This window comes from Equus caballus, chromosome 16 (assembly GCF_041296265.1).
Source record: "Equus caballus isolate H_3958 breed thoroughbred chromosome 16, TB-T2T, whole genome shotgun sequence".
In the NCBI taxonomy this organism is placed as follows: domain Eukaryota; kingdom Metazoa; phylum Chordata; class Mammalia; order Perissodactyla; family Equidae; genus Equus; species Equus caballus.
In genome coordinates, this window is record NC_091699.1 from 5,579,180 (window position 1) to 5,604,688 (window position 25,509).

The 25,509-nt window shown below is 46.4% G+C and overlaps 1 protein-coding gene and 1 gene segment (V, D, J or C); both read right to left on the reverse strand.

Moving 5' to 3' along the window:
* Positions 1-25,509, reverse strand: part of LOC138918172 (rho GTPase-activating protein 20-like) — a 97,434-nt gene that overhangs the window by 65,245 nt on the left and 6,680 nt on the right. For both annotated transcript variants that reach the window (XM_070238375.1, XM_070238374.1), the window contains exon 2: positions 9,331-9,606. The gene's annotated coding sequence lies outside the window, so the exon portion shown is untranslated. The remainder of the gene's footprint in view (positions 1-9,330; positions 9,607-25,509) is intronic.
* Positions 4,655-9,769, reverse strand: LOC138918157 (immunoglobulin lambda variable 1-40-like). The segment is given in 3 exon segments: positions 4,655-4,678; positions 9,275-9,606; positions 9,715-9,769. Coding segments are annotated over 3 exon segments (411 nt in total).

Here is a 25,509-nt window from a genome sequence, read left to right on the forward strand (position 1 = left end):
TGGTGCAGTGTCTGTTGAAATATCTTTCCTAATTTTAAATTGAACTCTCCTGTAATTATTGAATGGAAAGAACTCTGCAACATATTATCCACACAAGTCCTTTATTAGGTAAGTGATTTGCATGCATATTCTCCCAGTCGATGGCTGTCTTGTCCTTCTATTAGCAGTGACTTTCAAAGTGCAGGGTATTTCATTTTTGATGAATTCCAAATTATCAATTTGTTTTTTTGGTTTTTCTTTTTTTGGTTGGAGCTTCTGGTGTTGCAACTAAAAGGTCTTTTCCAGCGTGAGCATTCTTACATATTTCCCTTTATGACATTGTTTTCTTTCTTTCTTTTTTGTTTTGCTTAAATATATAAAACTGGAAAAGCTGAGTCAAACTAAATGTTTAGATTTCAATTTATCAGAAATTGGCAAAAGTTTTCAAAGCATCTCACATTCCAAATGAGTAATATAGGTGAGTTCCTCTGGCCCCACATCCCTGTCAACATTTGGTTTGTTAGACTTTCTCATTCCATCAGTTTCTGTAGGTGCATAGTTTCTTTTTCGTTTTTTTTTTTTTTTGAGGAAAATTGACCCTGAGCTAACATCTGCTGCCAATCCTCCTCTTGTTGCTGAGGAAGACTGGCCCTGAGCTAAGACCCGTGCCCATCTTCTGCTACTTTATATGTGGGACCCCTGCCACAGCATGGCTTGCTGAGAGGTGCCATGTCCACACCCAGGATCCAAATCAGTGAACCCAGGGACGTCAAATTGGAAGGTGCAAATTCAACCACTGCGCCACCAGGCCGGCCCCAAGTAGGTGCATAATTTCTGTAGGTGCATATTCCTTCCTCTCCATTAAGCCGAGGCAGCTCTGATTGTGCTAATTGGCTCACTATGGGCCACCTTTTTGTCCAGGTCTCATTATAGTTGGAATTTCCCTTTTGCTGATGACTTATAAGGCCAAGCACTTTCTAAAATCTTTTATTTATTTTCCTTTGTGAATTGTTTGTTCAGATCTTTTGCCCATTTTAATGGATTGTTTCTCTTTTCATGTGAAAATAGCGATTATTAATGTACTTTTGATGTAGCCATTTTGGTCACACATGTGTCATATGACACCTGGGCAGTTAGTGTGGAAGGTGAGGAGAAGTGACCAGGCCATGGTGGACACACCCAGGCCTGTTGAGGACTCACAGTGCAGACAGAGCTGTCCCAAGTCTGTGTGTCTTTTGTCACCCAAGCTCCAAGGGAACTAGGGCTCTCTCAGTCCCTTGAGCACCATCTGTCCCCAGGCCCCAGGGGCGGTAGGAAGTCACCCCCTGTGGGTCCCAGTGAGCACTGAGCCGGGCTGTGGATGAGCGAGGGGAGGAAAGGGCAGGCAGGATTCCGGCTGCACCGGCTGCCTCTGAGGCTGGAGTGCTTGCTTTTCAACAGGTCACAGAGTCCTGCCTTTCAGTCTCAGGGGTGTCAAGGTGGCCTTAATGCATCTTTCTCATTTCTCCCTCATTTTTCTGGATTAGCACCTCTTTTCCTCACTGTGATGGGGTCGGTCCCTCCTCCTTCTCTCTTACTCACCAAACCCACGTCCTGGACACCTGAGATAAAATGTCTCAAGATATAAGAAAGAGTCAAGTGCTTTTACTCCCACCATTCTTACTGTTCCTATGTCTCTCTGCCTCTGTCTCTTTCTCTCCTCCTTAAATTAGCATGTGCTTTTGAGTTTATTGCGAGAGTTCTAAAATCCTTGGTCCAGAAGATCAGTGAGATACCTCTAAGGTGGTCACTCCAATGAACTCCAGTGAGGCAGGAGTGAGGGGCGTCATCCTGGGGTTTCCGCCTGGAGAGGAGAGTATTCCTGCTCCCCTAGGGAATGACACCGCACGAGACAGCAGGGTGCACCAGGTTTGCTTTCTACATTTGCACCATTACTGCAGGACCAGGTCACTCTGTAGCAGCTTTCCAGCCGCCTGCTGCCTGGGGAACTCATGGTAGGAAGCTATATGCCTTGCTCTTCCCTGGAGAAACAAGAAGAAAAAATCCAACACTTTTGATGGTCAGGACACCAGACACTCTTTCTGGGAGCCATGTGACAGTGTCGGTAGCAGGTCAGAAGAAACAGGATCATCCCACTTCCCCATTCATCTGGATCACTGTTGCTTCAACAAATGACACAGCAATGCAGTGAGATGCTCCACAGACTGGCTGGTGGGGATGGTTGAGTAGCAGTCAGCCCCAGAGCTGGAGCCCCAGAAATGATCAGGAATTCCATCCCCCTTGCTGTGGCTTCCTTCACTCTTCAGGCACGTCACATCCTGATGGGTCTTCCTAGGGTGCTGTTGACAGCATCCGATGTAGAAGGTGCTCTGCTCACTGCTCAGGGTGCAGCTGAGCATGGCCAAAGCTCCCAGGGAGGCAGACGCGGAGAGTAACTGAGTCACACAGGCTGACTGAGTCTGGAAACACAAACAGCCATTATGGTGGAGGGAGGGAAAGAGGGAGGGACATTTCTTCCATGTGGTTGGGAGGTAGTTTAGTGGGCTGGGGAATCAGGACCGTCCTGACCTGAGCAGTACAGGAGGAAGGGGAGGAGAGTGGAATCCAGGCCTTAGTGCAGACGCCCCGGAGCTCTGCTGAGATGGAAATGCTGCAGGTCTCTCTCATCCTCCTCAATCCCCAGAGAATAGAGCCCTTCATACAAATTTGCTCCTCTTCTCCTGGCCAACCAAACACCTCCTCGGTTCATGTTTGCCTCTCCCACCACACACACAATGTCCTGAGATCATTATTTCTGGGAGGGGTAGACCTGGGCTGAGATTGGGCTGAGAATCACCAGGAACGCCGAGACATCCAGCTCCTGGGCCCAGGGGGCAGTGAGCAGAGACCAGGGGACAGGTGTCTGATTTCCCAGCTCTCAAAGATCCCTTGGCAGCAAGCCTACAGCGCCCCTGCTGCCCCAGGCCCAGGTCCATCATATCTGTGACCAGAGGACAGGTGACCCTGCCAGAGGCTCCTGCCTCCCCCACTGCTTTGATCACTGCCATTCCCTGAGGGCAGAGCGAGGCCCTCCTCAGGGGTAGCCTCCCACCTCATTTCAGTCTGTCGTTGTCTGCTTGGGCCTCCTCAGCAGGAATCAGAGACAGAATTCACCCCCTTTGCAAGGAGTCCTCAGGGGAAGGGGCCTCATATGCAAACCCTACATGAAGGAAAACATTCATTAGCTGAGAACAGGGACAGGTCAGCCATGAAGTCACTTCCCAGGCTGCTCAGGAATCCAGGTCCCTTTCCTCCTGCCTGACCCCTCACTAGATGTGCACAGAGGACACACGGGGGTGAGAGTTTCAAGGATGAAGGCGCACACTGGGTAGCTCCCTGGGGAATGAGGAGAAGCCCAGGGAGGAGAAGGGGAAGGGACTCCTGTGGCTGGAAGAGTCAGGAAACTCGAGGGTCCTTAGGAACTAAGGGACTAGAGAGGTTGGGAGAGGAGAAGGGATGTGAGGAGCACTCCTGAGGAAAGATCTGGGAAAAAGTCCATGTCTTTTCTTCAGGAAGTCATCACAAATGACATTCTTTGAAGCATTTTCCTCAAGCCTCTGAATCATTGTGAACAGAGCCTGGGCCCAGGGGAACATGACATGTGTAGCTATTAGGATCAATCTTTCTTATTAGAGAGTTTTGAAAAGAATGTGGTTCATACTCAAGAACCAAAGCTCTGGGCAGGGGTGGGGAGGTTAAAAACGAGAACGATTTATATGCTTTTATCTGGCAAAATGTCCACTCTACATGATTTTGCCAGAAAGATCACCTCCAGCCAAAAATAAAACAAAAAAAACAAAAACTTTTACCAAAATAAAATAAAACAAAATAAGCAGATAATAAGATCAAATAATAAGATTTCTATAGCCAGAAAACTTTGAGAATTCTATGCACCAGATTCTTAGCTCACTTGAGTCTGGGGAGTTGTTAGGGGCAGAGAGCACATCCTGGCCATCAGTTTGGTGCGCTCTCTGTGTGTTACAGTGGGGTTGCGTTATCTTGAGATATTAATACACCAAAATGTTTAAATGGATTAGTGAAAATCTAAAGTCATTATTTAATCAAGAGTAGTCAATGAATTTTCCTGGGGGAAAAAAGCTCTATTTTAATTTTGCATTTACAATGATACCACCTCTTGAAATATTATTTTCTCTGTAAGTTTTGTTATTTTTAAACAATTTTGATTAAATCACACAACAGGGACTTTATGAAATTTTCTTCATTATTGAGCAGAAATTAATTTTTACAAAATATTTGCACCTTGAGTTTTTTTGGCACTGCTTCCTTTCTGATGATGCAGAAATGTTCATTGTGAATTTTATTTTGCTTTTCCTTCCACTTCAATAAACGAGGATTTGCAGGTCTGCCTAGTCTCTCACACACAGGATGAGGCTGCCTGTGTCCCCTCTCCCCATGGATGCTCTCTCCCTGGTGGGGCCCCCTCAGCTCTCAGGCTCAGGGCAGAGAGAGGAGCACGGGCACAGCTGACTCTCTCCCAGTTCAGGCCCCACCCTGATCCAGTACTACTCGGCCTGTGTAGTGAGGAGCATGTCTTCAATAGCAAATGTTTACTGAACACCGATCTGGTGTTGAGTCTGGGGGTTGGCAGTGGAATTCTAGGCTGTGCTAGACAGCCTCATCCCTGCTCATAGAGCTGAACCTGAAGAAGAAACACGATGGTGGGAGGCATACAGGGGGTCTCCCTTCCTCACTTTCACCACTGGAGGCAGGAGACCAGAGCAGACACTGCTGCACTCACGGGTCTGTGGGGGATTGAAGGTTTGTGGGATCACAGGGGAGCAGGGAGTCAGAGACAACACGAGAGCTGAGAGGACATGGGCAGGACTTGAAGATTCCCTGGGTTTAGGTGAAGATGTAGAGAAGTCCAAAAAGTGGATACAAACAGAGGAAGACAGAGATAAATAACATGACCCCGGAGATATGGGCTACTAGGAAAAATTGGATTAGTTAGCAGGACAAGTGCCTTAGGAATCCCAGATGTGGTTTGGTTTATCAGGTGAAGGGTCTTGCTCACTAGTTGAGCGTGACCTACTGGGAGTGCTGGAAAGGAAGACAGTGAGAGGCCATATGTCAGGAAGGTGAGAAGTGAAGAGTGGGTGAGAGAGTCAACAGAGAGAGGACAGATTCCCCTTTAGGAAAGATCGGACGGGAAGTGTAAGATGGAGGAATCTAAAGTCTAGCTGCCCTTCTCCATATGTTTCTTGTAAATGGAATCACGTTAATTTGTAGACTTTTACACAGAAGAGAAATCCAAAGCTCATAGATTTATTACCCTTGAAGACATTAACCAGTTTATTTCCAACGTAGAAAACTGGCTTCCTTGGCCCAGTCTTGGTAGAATAAATGTACTATATTTAGAAAATACTCTTTAAAATCTATTACTGTCTCACTAGTCTCCTCAATGAAATATAAGTTGAATAAATTTTTGACACGTGTTCTTACTCCATATGTTTAACTTTTGGAAAATTTTCCCTGACAATTTAGGTTACTTACTGAGATCTCTGAGAGGATCCTTCTATCTAATCTATTGACCCCGTGGTGACTGAGGACTGGAATCTTTAAGGTCAGGAATCGCTTCTCTCGAGTCCTGAAGTGATTCCCAGGAACAACTAAAACTTTGATTTTCTGATGCTATATTTTTCTAAAACTCCACCCCGACACACGTTTGTGACAATGGGCTGAAGATGCTTGGTTGGGGTCATTAGCTGACTGGTGGAAAGGAAATGAGAACATAAGAGAGATGGTAGAATTTGGGAAAAATCAATGATTCTAGTCTGAGGACATTACATGATATGATTGGATAGACAAAGGACATTCCAGAAGGACCTTGACATGTAGAGTCCAGGTGGAGGAAAAACCAGGACAATTCAACTGCGGCTCTTAATAGTTTTCTCTATGTCCTCGATGGGCAGAGTCACAGCAGAGGTAGCGTCAGGCTGAGTGCTCTCATTCCCTTGGAACTTTACTCTGTGATGTGGACACTCCCAGAAATGACACAGTGGTGGCCAAGGGAGCAGTTGCTGTGGTTTGGGAGCAAAAGGAACTTCCATGTGGAGCATGTGGACAGAGGTATTGGTTCATGTGATGGTCCCTGAGTCTGGTCCCCATTGGAGAGAGTGAAGGCGGGGAGAGGTGTCCGGTGAGCTTTGGAAGATGCCACCATGGAGGTTTCTTGAGCCTTCTTTACCTTCTTACTAAACCTGGGAAGAAGAGGTCATCAAGAGAAAGCTTTTTTTTTTCTTCTTTCTTCCTCTCATGAGACTACCTAAATTTCAGATCAACACGTTGTGGATGGGAATGAATCTGTCTTGTCCCGGAATTGATCTCTTGTAGGAATATCGGAAAGGCCAGGGAGCCAAGCTGTGGCTTTATGATACGGGAACAGTCTGGCCTGTGTCCCCTTCCCAGATCCGAGTGTCCACAGTACATGCCCCAACCTGAACTGACGATGAGGGTGCAGGGAAGAGTGAGGAAATGTTAGAGACCTATTTGGTAAAACTTCTATCATTTTCTTCTCCTATTTGGACTCCAAGTCTCCCAGACATGCAGTTGGCGTAGGATTGACCACACATGCTCCTGGATAGCCCTTGTGTTACCTAAACCAGTCAGACAATCCCCTCCCTGCTCACCATGGTGGAGCTGGGTGATGGTGTAAGTGAGCTCGTCCAGCCCTCCTGAAAGCTGATTTCCTGATCAGTGGAACAGGGAGGGCAAGTCTCTCTCCTTATGGACTGATTGTTGTGTGGACATGATGCCTGGGACTGCAGAGGCAAGTTTGGTCCATGTGGGAAAACAGCCTGGAGACGCTCTATATACTCATGGAGGATGTAGAGACAATCACAGAGAATCCAGCAGCGTTCATCAGCCCTGCTTACAGTTGGTCCTTGTGAAATTTTGCCATTTGTCTTCCTGATACCACAATCCAAACTTTGTAGCCCACCCTGAATTTCTGGTTCTAAACAGACCGAAGTATCCCTCTGTCCCTCCTTCCTCGGAGAGAATTCTCCAGACCAAAGACTGTTAAGCAGCCAGGTTGAAAGCCCCTGCAAGATGAGGTTCTCTCCTACGTGACGGGGGTCCCTGTGCCTGGCTCAGGGCCACTTTAAACTCACTTTAGCTCATATGTGTTTAACAATTGAAGGGACAGATTGAACTTCTGGAAAATCATATCTTCTGAATGAACGGATTAACCTAGTGATAGCATGACATACATATCTTAGAAAAATCCTCTCACTATTTTCAGTTGGTTCTAATGTAAAGCATTGCCTAAGTCCTGCCTCCCTCCTCATCCCTGCAGTGAAGGGCTGTCTTTCTTTAGGTGCATCCATCACATTTTGATTTCTAGTAGAGTTTTCTATATTTCTCCTACTAGACTGTGTTCATCCTGGGACCTAATGAGCCCATCCTAACACCTGCTTCCCAGCACATCCTTCCCCGTCCCCCAGGGGATGACTGGGATCAGGATGTGTGGACACGTCTGCCTTGACCCTGCCCAGTGGGAGAGCAGACCCCCTGCTCTGAGGCCTGGGGTTGCATCTGCAAATGAGTCGTCTCAGGGTCATCAGCCTGTCCATTCCTCTTGGCTCATTTTTCTCATCAATAGAATGGCAGATGTAGCCAATTAGGGGTTATCTATTCATGATACATAAAAGAACTTTCTGGAAGCATGTAAACACAAACCTATTACAGAATCCCACTTATTGAGTTTAAAATTAAGTAATCTGGTGGAAATTGTGGTTTTCATCTTTTCCAAAGTGGAAGATTTCTAATATGGGGGCAGCATTGCGAACGAGGGGACTGAGTTCATCCTTCACATTCTATTCCTCCAACAACATGAGAAAGTTTAACAGGCACAGGTGTAGTTTACATCAAATGTGAGATGAAAGTAAACCGGAGACGTGCATTCCTAGGACTTCTTGTGAACAGCCCCCATTTGTCAGGAGCTGATCATGTCTCCTGAAAATATAAGGTTTAAATAATCCTGTCATAAATATATGGGGTCATCATGTTGTCTCAAGTAATCGACTCACTTATGTCCCGCACTGTTCCCAAGAGCCCAGCCTCGGTTCCTCTCTTTCCCATTTTCATTCTTCAGTCCCTCCTACCTTCAAGACATGGGGACCCTGACCTTTCTTCTCCATCCCACCTGCTCCTCCCCTCCTCCAGGGCTCCTAGTCTGACATCGTATCATCCACAACCCCACCTGGTCCCTGCCTTCACTCTCCCCTCCTCCTAGTTCACCTTCTATGCAGCACCTGGATTAAATACACTTAAATCACATTCTGCTGTTTCCTTGTTCACCCCCCCTAATTCTCCCATCTCCACCAACCGCCACGCCTCTCCTCACTCTCCCAGGACATCTTTCTTTCAAAGCATGTTTTGTTTGTTTGTTCTCTCTCTTCCCCTGAGAGTGTCAGCTTCCTGAGCATGGGGACTTTCCCATATTTTCCACCTACTATCCTAAGCTCCTAACCAAAGTCTGACACATAATAGGTGTTCAATAAATTGTGTGGATGCACATCATCTGGACAGTCATCCTGAGTCAAACATAGCTGGACTCTGTGTCCTTGGTTCTTTTCTGACCCCTTGATATGGACTGAACTGTGTCCTTCAAAATCCTATGTTGAGACTCTAACCCCCAGTGTGACTGTCTTTGGGTATAAGGCATTAAAGGAGGTAATTAAGGTAAAAGAGTTCATGGGGGTGGTTCTCCTAAGCAAGTAGGGCTGGTGTCTTTCTAAAAAGAGGAAGAGAAACCAGGGGTAAGTACACAGAGAAAAAGCCATGTGAGGAGACAGTAAGAATGTACACATCTGTGGGCCAAGGAGGGTGGCCTCAGGAAAAAACAAACCTGCCAGCACCTTGATCTTGGACTTCCAGCCCGCAGAACTGTGAGAAAATACCTTTCTTTGGGTTAAGCCAACTCATCTGTGTTTTTTCGCTGTGGCAGCCCTGCTGGACTAACACACTGCATGGATGCTGTGGCCAGCGCAGCCTGCCCCCACATCCAGGAATGTTTGCTCGATTTGAGAAAATCAATAATGTGTTCAAACCAGACACAGGCAGCGGGGGAAGAATGGGAGAGGACGAGGACACAGTCTCTAAACAAAGCACCCTGGATTGAGTCATAGAAAGTTTGGGGCCAAACAAACCAAGGAAGCAGCTGATGTGGCTGAGGAGTGGGGGCTGCGCAGGGAAGCCCCATGGTTGGGGGGGAAGCAGGTTTCTGTCTCACTTCCCCACAGGCCTGGAGCACTGTGTGAGCACTCAGGCTGTCATCATAGCACTCACAGTAATAATCAGCGTCGTCCTCAGACTTGAGCCCAGTGATGGTCAGGGTGGCCGAGTTGCCAGACTTGGAGCCAGAGAATCCTTCTGGGACCCCAGATGGCCGTTTGCTGTTATCATAGATGATGAGTTTGGGGGCCATTCCCGGGAGCTGTTGGTACCAGTGCACATCATAATCACCGATGTCGGAGCTGCTTCCAGTGCAGGAGATGGTGACCCTCTGGCCCAGGTTCCCAGACACTGAGGCCGGCTGAGTCAGCACAGACTGGGCCCAGGATCCTAGAAGAGGGAAAGACACAGAGATGGTGATGCTGGGGTCTAGAAACAAGATGAGAAAGCAGGGTGACATGTATCTTCCCAGGGTCCCTTGTCCCCATAACTAGTCACCTGTGCAGAGAACAATGAGGGTGAGGAGACGGGTCCAGGCCATGGTGGAGGTCATCACCGATTCCCACCGTCTGTGGCCCCACAGCTGAAGCAGAGCTTCTCCCAGATCTCTCCCTTCCCCTCTTCATACTCTACCAGAGGGAGGGCCCACACATGCACATCAGACCCTCCCAGCTTTCTGATCTCTCACTGGGCCTTGGTTCAGGTCTCACTGCCTAACGATGGCCAGGGAGTGGGGAGTTCACAGCTGTGATCCCTGAACAGAGGGCACCAGGCAGTGCCAGGGGGCTGGTCCCAGCTGTGATCAGCCACAAAAACCTCAGGAACGAGCACTGAGCACCCCCTGGTGTCCAGGCCATGATTCATCAGGTGTGACACAGTGACTAAAGCCAATTAGAAACAGCTCTGGTCCCCACTGCTCTGTCCACTCTCCCCTTGCCTTAGGGTCAGGACAGGTGGCCCCTCATGTTGCCTCCCCACCACCCAAAGGCAGTCTTTATGCTCTGCTCAGCCTCCTCAGGGGTGAGCATGTTCGTGTCGCCGTTGGCTGTTCAGCGGACAGGACTGAGGTGGTGTCTCTTATCAAACTCCTCTTAGATCAGGATCAAGAACAGAGCAGTGACCGGCCCCATGGAGGGAGGTCCCCTTCTGTGCAGGACCCAGATTCTTTCCTCGTATGTGATCCCTCCCTTGTTAGAGATTAAGCAGTGCATCTCCAACACTCAAAAACTTTGCTCCAAAGCTTCTATTCCTGCTGAAATATAAGGACTTTGATTTTTGCTATGCTCTGTGACCAATACTTACCATTTACTGGTCTCCTCACTAATGTATGAGTTGAATAAAATATTTTACACTGGTTCATTCTATACTTGTATGAGAGTCAGGTGTTTACCTTTTTGATTCAGTGTCACTCTGATCCCAACGCCCGAACATAGAAGTGGTAGGTGACTGGGATAGAGCACCTGTCACCTGGACCCCATGAGGTGGAGAATCTCAGCAATGACCCCTCACTGACCTCGTGGAGCATGTGCTTGGGGATGGGGGTAGAAGGGGCCAGGAATGGAGCATGCATCCAGAGACTCATGAGCTGACCCTCTGGGACTCGTCCTCACCTGAGGGACACGGTAGATGGTGGAGAGGAATGCATGTGATGATTGGCACCAGCTACTACTGTGGTTTCTTGAACCTTAATCATCCTCTCACTCCCTCTAGAGAGAGGATGTCCTCATGAGGGATTTTTGCTTCTTTCTACTTCTCCTGAGAATATTGAATTTCAGATTGATGCCTCACTGATGGAAGTGGGTGTGATTTTACCTGAGATCGATCCTTTGCAGACCATTAGAAAGGTCTGGGAGCCAGAAGCAGAGTTGTGTGAGACAGGAACCTGTGGCCTGTGTCCCCGGTTCAGCTCCCAGTATCCACAGTGCTAGGATCAACATGAACTAACGATGGCAATGGAGGACAGAGTGATGTGCTTGGTGGGGACCACTTAGGCAAACATTTTGCCTTTTCTTGTCCTCTCTAGACCCCTAATTTCCTAACCATGTGGTGAGCATGTGAAAAACCCCCACTGCAGCTCCAGAAATAGGCCTTTAATTTCCCAAACCGATCAGAAAATCCCCTCCTGGGATGCCATGACGGAATCAGGGGAAATGGTCTAAGTGCTCTGGTCTGGACCTCATGACAACCAGGATTCCTGTTCAATGGATCAGGGAGGGAAGTCTCTCTCATTCAACAGGATTTGTTGTGTGGATGCAATACCTAGGGCTGCAGGGACATTTTTGATCCATGTGATAAATCAGCCTGTGGACACAAGAGATAATGGAGAGAGAACATCTCAAGTGAATCTCAGAGAAGAAGGAGTGAAGCTTATTGAGATTCCACACTTGACAACTAAAGAGAAAACTTTCCTGTGTCACCACTGAACACAGCAGGAAGGTTGTTGTCAACATTTCCATCACTGGGATGAGCTCAGGACCTCAACCCCACATCATTGTCCATGAACCTTCAGCCAGGAGGTACAGCTCACTCAGGTCCCATCCTCTTTCCAAGAACCAGACTCCAAACCTCTTCCCCACATCCCATTCTTTACCTCTTGCCTCCAAAAATCGCACAGTAGCTGATGATCTTTCTTCACCTCTCCTGATCTACTCTTCATCCAGGATGCCAGTCTAATCTTTGTAGCAAATCCACAACCCCCGAAAGGTCTCTGCCTTCACTCTCACCACCTACCCACTCATCTTCCTTGTAGCATCAGGACTTCATAAACTTAATCAGATTTCATATATTCCATGTCAAATCCTCTAATGGTTCCTATTCCCCATCTAGCCCAGCCAATTGTTGGTGTTTCCTAAATGGCGTGGACGGATGTACCTATGAACATTCGGCTACCCTGCATCAAACACAGCTAGACTATGTGTCTCTGGTTTTTCCCTGACCCATCGTGGACTCTGGCCTCATGGCAGCCTGACCTTGACATTGAGGAATATCTGATGAATGTGAGATGATCAGATAACTTGTTGCTGCCAAGGATGGGCTTTGGGAGCATAAACTGAGAAGATGGGGCTACAAGCTGTACACCATGTTCCCTAGACTGGGTATGAGAACCTAGTTTTAGGCCAAACAAAGGTATCAAAAAGCCACACTTCAATGAGAAAACTCAATGCCCAAGTCTGCAAGAGCCAGTAGAGCATTCTCTGTGCCTGCTTTTCCCAGAACACTGCCCTCTCAGGACTTGTCCAACAGCACCTCTGCTGGTCTCAGATCCAGGGGCCAGTGCCTCTGACTCCACTCAACTCTCCTGGAGGATGTCCTGATTTTGCTCACAGATCATTGTGATGTCACTACCCAGAAGAGCAAAACAAGTAGGTCGTTTCATGGGATTTGAGTCTGAGACATTAATTGCCTGTAGATAACCAATGACCTCCGGATGGATAAATACGGGATGCATCGCACAGTCCTCATGGCGCCAGATATTTCAGGTTTACCCAACATTTTATTTTGCTTCTGCCATATGTCTGGAGCATCTTAAACCAAGTTCAAGGCCTAAGACTCTACAGTGTACTCTGTTGGTTCATACTGGTGAGAAATCTGTCTGGGATATCCTGACAGGCTGATTTCTGTTGTTGTTGTCACCGTTATTGTTGCTGTTGTTGTTGTGAGGGATTCCTGTTAGACCCCCCAACCCCACTGCACAAGTGCTGGTCATGCCTTCTCTAGTGGCCACTGGAACACGGTGCTGTTGGAGAAAGGCGCCCTCCCTCCTGCTGATCACTCTGGGCTCATTTGCCCTTAATGGCTGTTCTGGAGATTTATTCTTTCTTCTTTTGAATCTGTGATATATTTATGGTAGTTTTTCCCATTTTAGTCGTTTTGTCAATGTTTTTAGTCTGAAGATTGATAAGTAAACCATTACTATGTGCATCTCTCTTTTTTGAGGTCCGTCCTCCCTCCTTGACTTAGTGGCATCCAAGATGTGTTACACAACTCACACTGGGCCCTGACCAGGTTTACTTGGTAGCTGCTCCATATGCTGATGTGATTAATGAACACGGCTGTCTGTAAATTGTTTTGTAATATCAGGGCTCTCTGTGATAAGGAGGGTTGGGTCATAGGCTCTAGATCCCAATGACCTGAGATGCTTTCAAACATCTCCCCCTCCAAAATAAAATAAACACACAAAAAATCTGTAGCTGTAAAACCGGTAAGATTTGTGGGATTAAACTGGGGAAAGTGAGGAGGTGATGGGTGTGAGAACTCAGGGCATGATCAGCAAAGCCTGGGCCAGGCTCATGGGACATGTAGGGGACTGAGCAGAGGAGGACCTGGGTCTCCTGGCTCTCGCTGGCTGACTTCTCTTCTCCATGCATGCACGAGGCAGGGAGGTGCTTGTATAGGTTCTGGTGACAAAATGATTTGCTTGCATTGGAAAACCAGTAATAAAATGGGGGGTTTTTTTTTGTTTTTTTTTTTGCATCCATACAGGTGGACTGACTAAAAAGCATCAGACCCTCTGGTTTTAGTAGCACAAGTGACAGCAGAAGCCAAAACCTGGGCTGGTGTTGCCTCCAGGCAGGGACAGAGGAGAGTTAGGTCAGACTGGGGAGTGGATCTCACTCCCCACGGACTAGGATTGGCATCGAGGTTGCATGCAGCTGTTTGACAGTGACAATCAGCCTCATCCTCTGGCTGGAGCCTGCAGTAGTCAAGGAGGTTATCTTTACAGACCTGGATCTGGAGATTGGTCTGGAACCCCTGCTGTCCTAGGACACACACTTAGGAGCTCTTTCTGGGAATCCTTGATGCTGATTTCCATTGTAACCTATGTTTCTGTTGATTCCCTTAAAGGAGACGGTTTGGGTCCTTCTAAAGAGCTTCCTGGGTTGGATTGACTTCATGCACATATCGGGGAGTTTCTGCTCGCTCATATTCCACTGTCCTTCTCTTACACTTTGTCTAATTGGAAAGGTCCACTGAGATACAAGAGGAGAGAAGAACTCAAGTGTGTACCTGTAGGCTCCAGATCACACACCGGAGGGAGTCCCATGTGCCCTGAGGGGGATCGGCGGTAGGAAAGTCACAACTGTGGGACATACTTCACCCAGCTTCCATGCTGCAGGCTCACCATTTTAGTCTCCCCTTCTTGCTGACATCACAACCGTATGTCCAGGCACCCAGCAAGTGTGTCAGGCCAGCTCTGTGCCTGGAATTCCTCCTGGGATGTTTCTCACAACATCTTACATCTTAATCTTTTGTGCTTGAACACAGTGAGCCTCAGCCAGATCTGAGCACAAGAGCCTGGGAGGGAGGGAAGGTCTCCGCTCTGACCCCTCACAGAGCAGAGTCCCTGCTGTGGAGGACTGTGTATCTGCTGGATGGACCCTGGGTTCCCACCAAGAAGAAATCTAGCAAAGGCTAATTTCCCATCTTTCAAGACAAACAGCCCAGCTACAAAGGCTCTCATTTTATCACACATGGGTCACCAGGCAAAGATTCAGTGTCATCATGAGATTTGTATTTTGTTTGGTTTAGTTTTCATTTTGGTGTTTGTTTACCTGAGATTGCAGGTATATTGACTGGAAAATTGGGAAGACAGCCGATGTGAACCAGAAACTACTTCCAGGCACAGCTACTGCATCTACAAGTTACTGTAAAATTGCAGAAGCGTCTATTCCAAGAGCCTGAGTGGGCTGAGGTATTTGTCCCAATTTCCCATCTGCCTGTGTCACTGTGAGAAGCCCTATTGTGCACAATCACACAGTAATAATCAGCCTCATCCTCTGGCTGCTGCCCAGAGATGAGCAGAATCCTTGCGTTGGCCGAGGCATCTTTGGATCCAGAGAAGCAGCTGGGGACCTTGAGCCTGGTGCTTCTCTGAATCCGTGTGGTAGTAGAGGAGATGCTGGGAAGGGGACCATGCATTCTGCTGGTACCCACCCTGCTTTGAGTAAAAATCCTCCCTGAGCCGCTGTGTAGGGACCACAGGGCAGTCCCACATCACCCCCTGCTGGTCATATGTGGAAAAATGAAAAATGCCGAAAATGCAAGAGATAATGTCTGTGAAAAATAGGTAAAATACGTGCTTTTCTAGGAAGGATCAAAATTGGCTCTACTGGAAATAAAACAAGTAAGCTTACCTATTTTAATACAGAAATACAAAATGTTATGGACCCACTCCACAGAATGACTGAACAGACAGATATTCTCACATGGAAGCTCTAAAAACATCAGAGACCAGAAGGTTCCAATCTACTTGCTCTATTTTTAAATAACACTTAAAAGGATGGAAAACTTACCAGTTCTTTTAGAGATCAGTTATATCAGTTATAATGCATGTTACAGTTAAATTACAGAAAAATAAAAATGGCAAACGAACATTAGATATTACGCAAATGTTCTAAATAGAATATTAAGGAAGAGATCTCAATACTAGATTAATGAATTGATGAATTATTACCAAGTGGCATTGATTCCAATGATGCAAGTTGTATGCAATAGTAAGAAATATTTTAATATAACACACAATATAAATATATATATATAGATATGATCATACGGTCTCAAATGATACTGGGAGGGATTTTGACCAAATTTAGCATCAATTCCTAATAAAAGCCACATAAAACTAAAAGCCACAAACAGAAACATTTATAATACGGCCAGACACACTCTCTCACACACGTATAATGAAATCCTAGTGGCAGCATCTTAGTCAATGGAGTGGTAAAGGGCAGCATTTCCAAAAAGATCAGCAATAGGCAAAGGTGATTCCCTTTGCCCATGTACCTCCATTAATATTCCACAGTATTCTGCAAGCATGAGAAAATCCAATTAAAGTAATGATAGCAATGGTTTGGACATAGAATTCATGGGAACAAAGAAGTAGACATTCTTAATGATCCAAATGAACGTTGTGGCCTTAGATACTCTGGTCCCGGTGCAGAAGTGACAGCAGAGATCACCCCAGTGAGTGACTAGTCACTAACACTCACTAGTACTGGTAACAGATAGTGACAGAGGCATGTGAGTGGAACAGGGGGAGCAAAGGGGAGGTCTTGGTCCACCTGCCCAGCAGTGAAGAGCATCTTGTAAGATATTAGGCAGTCACCTGAGGTCTGGGGTAATCATCTGCATCCCACTCACACTGCATCCCAAGTAACATCAGTCATCACACTTATGGGGCTTCTGTCTCAGAGCCAGAATAAGCCACATGCAGACTTCCAGGGCAGAAAGTTTCTGCCCAAGTGACCAACACACTGAGACAGGCGTTGTGAGTCTGGTGTCACAGCACCTGCTCCATGTGGAACCAAGGAGAAGGCAGGTGCTGTGCCTAAGATCTTGTAAAGGTCCCCTACCAGAAGCTGGAAGAACAAGACTTCCGGATTTGGTTGAGGCACCACTGAGCTCTGTCTCCTGAGGGTCCACTGTGTGGACTCCGCCCACAAGCTGTGTCTTGTCTTCTGCACAGTCTTCCCAGGAGCCCACTTCCTCCGTGGAAGTGCATTTGGGCTCCTAATGGTCTGTCAGCCCCACCTTGTTCAAGACTCCCTGAGGAAAAAGGAGGCGATGACCTACATTTGAAGCCATCAATTAGGAAGCCAAAACCAGGAGCTCACAGGGTCATGGGAAGCCTCATGGGTGAAGGCAAGTCCCACATCAGTGAGGACACAGGTTGCCCAACTGCCCTGGAGCCCAATGAGTGGTTGAACATCTGTCTGACCCAACACCTGCCTCTCCTAAGTCTGAGGACACTCCATTGCTGCCCCTGCTGGTGACTGCCCATCCCACAGCTGCTGTGACATCCCTAAGCACACCACGCAGAGTGTTCGATTTTACAGCAGTCTTCCCCAACTTTACTCCCAAGAGAGTGGAATGAGAAAGGCCTTCTAGGATTACATGGGGACAGTGATGCTCTCACACCTGCACTTCTATTTTCATGAAAAACTATAATTATTTTCAAACTGTCAGTCTCTGTCCATTCCACCCTAGAGCTCCAACCTTGCCTGCTGTGGCAGACACTGACCTCGGTGTGTGAGAGGACAGTGAAAGGGTGCAACAGGAACACACCTATGCTGACACGGCCCTGTGTGCATGTGGGTTGTGCACATGGCTCTGTGTTTTCTTGTGGGTTGTGCACATGGCTCTGTGTGCATGTGGGGTGTGCCCTGGGATATTGGGACAAAGGAGCCTGGACGAAGCTGTGATATGTAAGCTGGGATCTGTGGGATGAGTCAAGTGATCACCCTGGGAAAGACTGGAAGAGCCTTCGAATCAGAGGTCAGGTCATGTACCGAGGTCCGGAAAAGAGGGGAACCTGGTTGCTGGTGACGCTGGTGGATGGCCTCTTGAGTTCGGAGAGATAGACCCTCTAAGCAGGTGAACCCAGCACCTCCAAATGGAATAGAAAAGAAAAATCTCGAAAAATTAATATTCTCTTACTTAAACCTTGAAATCCTTTATTATACATTTTTAAGGTGTATGAACGTGCATCTTCATATAGCCACAAATGCATTCACAATGATGTTGCCTATACATTTGTTAATCATGCAAATGAAGAAATTTTCACTTATTGTATTATTTTTAATACTCCTGAATAGGCCACACAATTGTCAGCTGGAACCCAGTCCCTGTCCTTTCCTTGGCAGTGAATGCTGCTCTGGGAGGTCCCCATGCGCTGGGTGAGCCTGGGGAGCTCAGGGTTTGCGTCTCCTTCCCCACTGGCCTGGGGCCCCGTGTGCGCACTGAGGCTGCTGTCCCACACAGAGCAGTAATAATCAGCCTCGTTCCAGGCTGGAGCCCAGAGATGCTCAGGGGGCCACACTGCCTCACCTGGAGCCAGAGAATCTCTTGGAGACCCCAGAGGCCCAGATGTTATTCCTGCTGGTCAGGAGTGTGGGAACATGGCCTTGGGGTTGCTGCTGCAGCCACGCTGCCCCCTCATGGCTGACATTTTTGCTCTTTCCAGTGCAGGTGAGTGTGGCAGTCTGTCCTGGGGACTTGGTCACTGAGGGCGGCTGAGTCAGCCCTGCCTGGGCCACAGACACTGTAGGGCACAGAGAGGAGTGTGAGGGCAGGATCCCAGCTCACTGTGAAGGAGGGTGGGGGCGTGGGGGGCAGAGCTGGGAGTGGATCTCCATCCCGAGGGTAAGTCACTCTCACCTGTGTGGGGAGTGAGGAGGTGAGGAGGAGAGGAGCCCAGGGCACGGGAGAGACCCAGACTCTGAGCCCTAGAGCTGTGTTGTGGAGACGGAGCTGCCCTAAGTCTCTCTGAATCTCCTGAAACTTTCATCGGGGGTGGAGTGGATACACTCAAATCAGCCCTTGCTCTCTGTCTGCCCCTGGCCTCCCTGCCCTGGTCCTCACAGGGAGATGGAGGTAGAGGAGGGATGAGCTGACCCAGGGGGTGGAGGCCCTGGCTCTTGATGACCCTGGGTCCTGGAGGTCAGCACAGCCCAGTGAGCACACTGATGGCTGAACCCCTGGAGCCCTGGGTGGCTTCCCAACTGGGAGGGGCCATCTCGGGATTGTCCCACACTGTCCCACATGCCCTCAGACCCCACCCCACCCGGCCTCTCTGACACACCTGGGCCCTCCGGTTAGAGGAGGACTGTTGTCCCGATGCTCTTCATGAAGCTGCTCCTGGTGTCAGAGAGGGACCTGGGCAGCTGGGATTCTAGACACCAGGGGTGTGGGTTGAGGGATGTCCCCGTCACTACAAAGAGGCCACAGCAGCTTGCCTTTCAGCTGCATCAGCAGAGTATGCACAGAATTTTATTAGATCATCGATTATAAGTCCAAAAATGGAGAATATTTTCTCTTTCAGTTTTTCATGAGAATTAGACCCCAACAATTTAATACACTTATTTTCCTAACACTGTCATCACCAGGAGCTTGGGATCGTGTGAGATCCGTGTCGGCTCCAGCGCAGTCTCTAGGTCCTTCTTGTTTCTGACATGACTGGAGTCAGCCTCCCTCTGTCCCCATCACTGTCTCTCTGGAGAGACCGGGTGCCCTGGAAAAGGAGCTCCTGCCTGTGTGGACATGAGCAGGCAGAGGGTGCATCGATGGGAATGGCTCAGTCTACAGGGGATCAGAGGAACGGACATGCTCAGATTGACAGACCCATGTAGGGGGCTCAGACCCTCAGATGTTGGTGACAGAGGTGACGTCAATCACAGAGGAGTGAAGGTGTGATCAGGGGCCCCAGGGGGGTGGTTTATGTCTCACTTCCTCGTGGGCACACAGCACTGAGTACACTGAGGTCTCTGTCATATGTGTGACAGTAACAATCACCTCGTCCTCAGGCTGGAGCCCACAGATGGTCAAAGAGACCACGTTGCCTGACTTGGAGACAGAGAATCATCTGGAATCTCAGGGCCTGGTACTTCCAAGAGTCAGAGTTTTGGTGCAGCACCACTGACAGCTGGAACCAACACACACTATGGGATCCAATGTTACTGTTCCCAGAGCAGGAGATGGTGACCTCCTGGTCCAGGGTCCCTGACACCAAGGATGGCTGGGTCAGCAAAGACCGTGCCCAGGACCCTGAAATGAGGGACACAGAGTCACAGAGGTGGAGAGTCAGGGCCCTTCCCACACCCCAGGCTGGACACCAAGGGGAAGGAAACGTCCCTGTATCCTCCTAGGGACCCGACCTGACCCCAGAGTCCAGTCACCTGTGAGTGAGTGAGGAGGGTGAGGAGAGGGGTCTGGACCATGACGGAGACGCCCCAGAGCTCTCTCTCCCTCCCCCAGATGACACAGGGCTGCCCAATTATCTATCCCTCATCCCTTCCCTCACTCTGATGGAAGCAAGAGCCCTTCATCCAAATTGTTTCCCCTTCTCCTCCCCTCACCTCTCCCAGCCTGTCTGTGAACCAAGATTCAATCCCCTTTGCCTTGGAGTTTATCATTGGATGACATGGAACTGGTAACTTATGATATGGGCTCTTCTGGGACCTTGGGAGGAAGGATCTTCTGGGGCGCAGGGGTCACTGAGCAGAGGGCACCAGCTAAGCAGCCAGGTGCTTGGGTCACAGCTCTCTCTCATCACATGTGGTTCAGACACACGCCCACTGCTCCCCCTGCTGGCCATGGTGCGCTTTGCACCATGTCAGAATACACTGTCAGCATCCCAACTGCAGGAGGGCAGGGCCTCCCTAAGCATTGCCTTCTCCACAGTCCCCTCCTCACAAAGGGGTGGGACCCTCACCCAGGCCTTCACTGGGCTGCAACCTCCTCCCCATACTGACCCCTCAGTTTCATAGAGAGGCCTCCTCACATGGTGGGCTCACTGATGCCCCTTCAGTTGTTACACAGTGGAGCGCAGGGCCCTGAGAACTGGCCCCAGAGGGACAATTTGTGCTGCTTTCTCACAGCAGAAGGACAAAGGCCCTGAGACCAGCCACGTCTCACTGTTTGGGAAGGTGGAGGCACTCCCCCTCTCTCTGACCCCACTTTCCACTGAGGCAGGTGCAGGCCCCTGGACCCTCCCCCTTCATGCCTCTCATGTCCCCCCTGGTGGGGATGGGGGTCCATCAACAGGAACAAGGCAGGGAGGTATTGAGAAGAGGCTGTTCTTCATCCTCAGAAAGACAGAGGTCGGCTGCTCTGGGACCCACCTCTCAGCACAGCTGTCCAGGATGACGCTGGGGCTGCAGCCCTGGGACCTAAGGGGATAGGGCTCCACGAAGAGGGCAGCGTCCCCAGGGTGAAACTGAGACCCTTGTAGGAGGGAGAGACTGAGGAGTGAAGGGGGCTTAAGGGTTGAGACCCCAGGAGACAAGGAAAGCAGACTTTGAGTGACTGAGCCATGGCTGAGTGACAGGAGAAGGGAAGTTTCACACCATCCTCTTGCCCACAGGGACCCTCACATCAGAAGATGACAATGAGCACACATTAGAGCGGATGGAGCTGAGGTGATGGGCTATTTTGAGCAGGGGTCATGCTAGAGGTCCGGGGGACCTGCACAGCTGCCTCTATTTATCCCCACCAGGCACCTTCTTAAGGAAACATTCAGAAAGGTGTATTTTGCCTACTCTTTTCCTTTTATTTCTTTCTCTCTCCCTTCCAAACACACACACACACACACACACACACAAATATAGGTAGAAATGTGTCATGAATCAGCCATGATGGGCATTCGTACTGAAGAATTTCATACCATGAAAGAGACCAACTTTGCTTTAAACTTGGCTACTCTCTCACTTTTTTCCTAAAATTTTTACCTGTTCTGTGTATTTTGTGTATCATCACTTCTCTTTCTATGTATAGTTTTCGTGAAAAAATAATAAACGTGTGTGATTGAGCATCAATTTATTAACTAGAACACAGCTTTAATCTTACTCTTTTTTGTAACTAAAATACTCCATTTACAAAATAATTATGTAATTTTTTACCCAACCTGTTCACTCTAACAGAACTGTACTAGTGAAAATATTGTGATATTTCTTTACTAATTTCTCAGTGAATAATTTAGCCTTTCACAGTGACAATGAACACAAATTTCTCAGTGAATTCATAGAGATAGGAAGTTCACTAAATACACAGTCTCCGTTGCATAGAGAGAAAAAGTAGGTAATATATAGAGATGACTAGAGAAGAATTTACATAATTTGATAACTCAGATAAATATGGCTTTTCAAATGGAATTTCCAATGATTCTATTTCCAAATGTGTGGAGGTATAATTAACAAGTAAATATTGTATTATATTTAAGGTGTGAAATGTGATTTAATACATATATACACACACATTTTCAAATGATTACCACAATAAGTTAATTAACACATCCATCACCTTTTTGTATTTGGTGAGAATACTTAAGATCTACTCTCTTAACAAGTTTAAAGTGTTCAACAATGTATTATTAACTATAGTCACCATGCTATATATTAGAGCCTCAGAAATTATTCATCTTTTTCTTTTTGAGGAAGATTATCCCTGAGCTAACATCTGCCGCCAATCCTCCTCTTTTTGCAGAGGAAGATTGGCCCTGAGCTAACATCCGTGCCCATCTTCCTCTACTTTATATGTAGAAGGCCTGCCATAGCACGGCTTGACAAGTGATGCGTAGGTCCGTGCCTGGGATCCGAAACAGCAAACCCTGGGACACTGAAGCGGAGTGCATGAACTTAAATGCTGTGCCACTGGGCCAGCCCCAGCAATTATTCATATTAATACTGAAAATGTATACCATTTGCTACTTTTCATTTAAATAGGAACAAATTTTATGTTCTTTGTCCTAGAAATGTCAGGTGACATCTCAGAAATGGTAGAAATGGGTGGGTTGGTATTTCAAATAAAAAAAAATGTACTGTATTTATTTCCATCAAGTCAGCTTTTAGGCCTCTCACTCTGAAATTTTCACTCTCCACTATAGTTGAGGTGCAGGTCTATTTCCTACATATAGCTCGTTTCCAGAAACAGAGAACAATTATTGTGACACTCTATTCAATTTTTCAAACAAACTATTTACTCTTCAATGATGCACTACAAGATATAAAAACACACTTATATAGAGAACACCAGGTGGGCGCCACAGTGTGGGGCATACGTTCACTCTGAAAATCCTATGATGACCCATCTCAGTGGTTCTGCGCTGATGGACACCTTGTCCTCCATTTTGTCACTCTGTCAGTGCTGAGGTCAGATTTGATGGCAGGTGAACAGTTCTTAGCTTTATACCAAGAGTCCTCCAAGATGGGAAACCAGCACTGCTGCTCTAGAAGTATGTTCACAAGGATTCTGTGAATGTGGTGACAACAAATGGGCTGTCTAACTCTTCTCAGAATATTTGACACTACTTTTCATGTCCCCTTCTCCAATACATTATGCAGAGTTATAAATGCGTCTTATAATTTTCTTTTATTCCTCAGTTTATATTTTTGAAACTTCATTCAAATTGGTTGTGTTAAATTGTGTATCCATTTAGAAAAATGTACAATTTCCTAATTCCAATCTTGAACACTCTCCTCCAGAGAATATAAACAGTGAGAACACACCCAGCCCAAAATAACTGAATTCAACACACAGAGGAGCTGGAGCCAAGAATCAGGTGCTGTATTTCCTGGGGAAGAGTGACAGGCAGGGTTCCCACTGTAGGGGAGGATGACAATTCCTCTACCCTCTACGTCCTTCTGGTTAGTCTAAGAATTAAGTTGACATGAGACAGGATAACAGGAGAAAAATCAAAGTACAATAACATGTACACATGAAATAAACACAGGAAAACCGAGTAACTCACCAAAATGGCCAAAGCCAGCACCTTAAATACCATCTTCAATGAAATAAGATATAGATAAAGAAAACACAAACCAATAAACAAAACAACACAAAAATATCCTTAATAAATATTTACACAAAAGTCCAACCTCCCCCCAAAAAAACATACCAGCAAACCAAATTCAACTGTACCTTAAAAAATTTATACATTATGAACAAGTAAGATATTTGCTAGAATGCAAGGATGGTTTAACATATGAAAATCAATCAGTGTAATATAGTACATTAACAGTATGAAGGACAAAAAACACATGATCCTCTCAATTGATGTATAAGAAGCATTCAACAAGTTTCAACACTCTTTCATGATAAAAACAAGACCAAAAAATTCAACCAACTCAAAATAGAAGGGCCCTACCTCAAGATAATAAAGGTCATATATGGCAGAATCACAGCTAACATTGTACCAGATGATGAAAAGCTGAAAGTTTTTCCTCTAAGATCAGAAAGAACACAAGGATGCCCACTCTCACCACTTCTACTGACTATACCACTGGAAGTCCTGGCTAGAGCAATTAGGCAAGAAGAAGAAATAAAAGACATCCAAATCGGAAAGGAACAGTTAAAACTGTCTCTGCAGATGATAGGATATTATATATAGACAACTCTAAAGACTCCACAAAACCTGTTAGAATAAACAAACAAATTTAGAACATTTTCAGAATACAAAAACAAAATACAAAAGTCAGTTGTGCTTCCACACACTAACAACACACTACCTGCAGAAGAAATTTGGAAAACAATCCCATTTACAATGACATCAAAATGAATAAAACGCTTAGAAATAAAATTAACCAAGGAACTGAAACATCTGCACAGTGACAACTAAAGAACATTGATGAAATAAATTGAAAAAGACACAAATCAACAGAAAGATATCCAATGTCCATTGGAAAAATTAGTATTGGTACAACATCTATACTACCTAAGGTGTTATATAGACTCAGTGCAATTACTTTCAAAATCCAAATGCTATCTGATACAGAAAGAAAAATATTTGACCCTAAACTTTACATGGAACCACGAAATACCTCAAACAGAAAAAAAGAATGTTGAGAAAGAACAAAGCTGGAGGTCTCATAATTCCTGATTTCAAAACATATTGCAAAGCTACAATAGTCAATGAAGTATTACACTGGAAGAAAGACAGACATCTATACAAATGAAACAGAATAGAGAGCCCAGAAATAAAGTCACACATAGATGGTCAACTGATCTTCAACAAGGTTGCCAAGAATACACAATGGAGAAACGATAGCTCTCCAAAAAAGGTTTGCAGAAAACTGAATATGCATATTCAAAAGAATAAAACTGAGGAGTCTGATCTAACACCAAACACAGAAATGATTTCCAAGTGGATTAGAATTAAACATAATAGTGGAGACTGTAAAAGTGTTAGAAGAAAACAGAATAAAAGGATAATGACATTGGTGTTGGCAATGATTTCTTGGGCATGACATCAAATCACAGGACACAAAAACAAAAATTAGAAAAGGGAGGTCACAATTATCTGAAAATATACACAGCAAAGGAAACAGCAAGTGAAAAGACAACTTATAGAATGGGAAAAGAATATTTGTAAGCTATATATCTGATATGAGGTTATTATAAAAAATACATAAAAGAACACCTATGACATCACAGAAAAAGTCAAATAACCTGATTGAAAAATGGGTAAATGTTTGATGTAAAGTGATGCAGCCACTGTGGAAAATAGTACAGGGTTTCCTCAAAAACCAAAAGTACAACTACTATATGATGCCGCTCTCCCACTTCTGGGTACTTATCTAAAAAATTGAAATCAGGATCACAAAGAGAAAATTTCACTCCTGTGTTCATTGCAGCATTACGCACAATATTCATGAGGTAGAAACAATGTAAATGTCCTCTGACAAATGAAACAGTAAGGAAAAAATAATATATACATGCAATGGAATATAATTCAGTGAGGAACCAAAAAAACAAAAAGGAAATCCTGCCATATACTACAACATGAATGAACCTCAAGGGGAA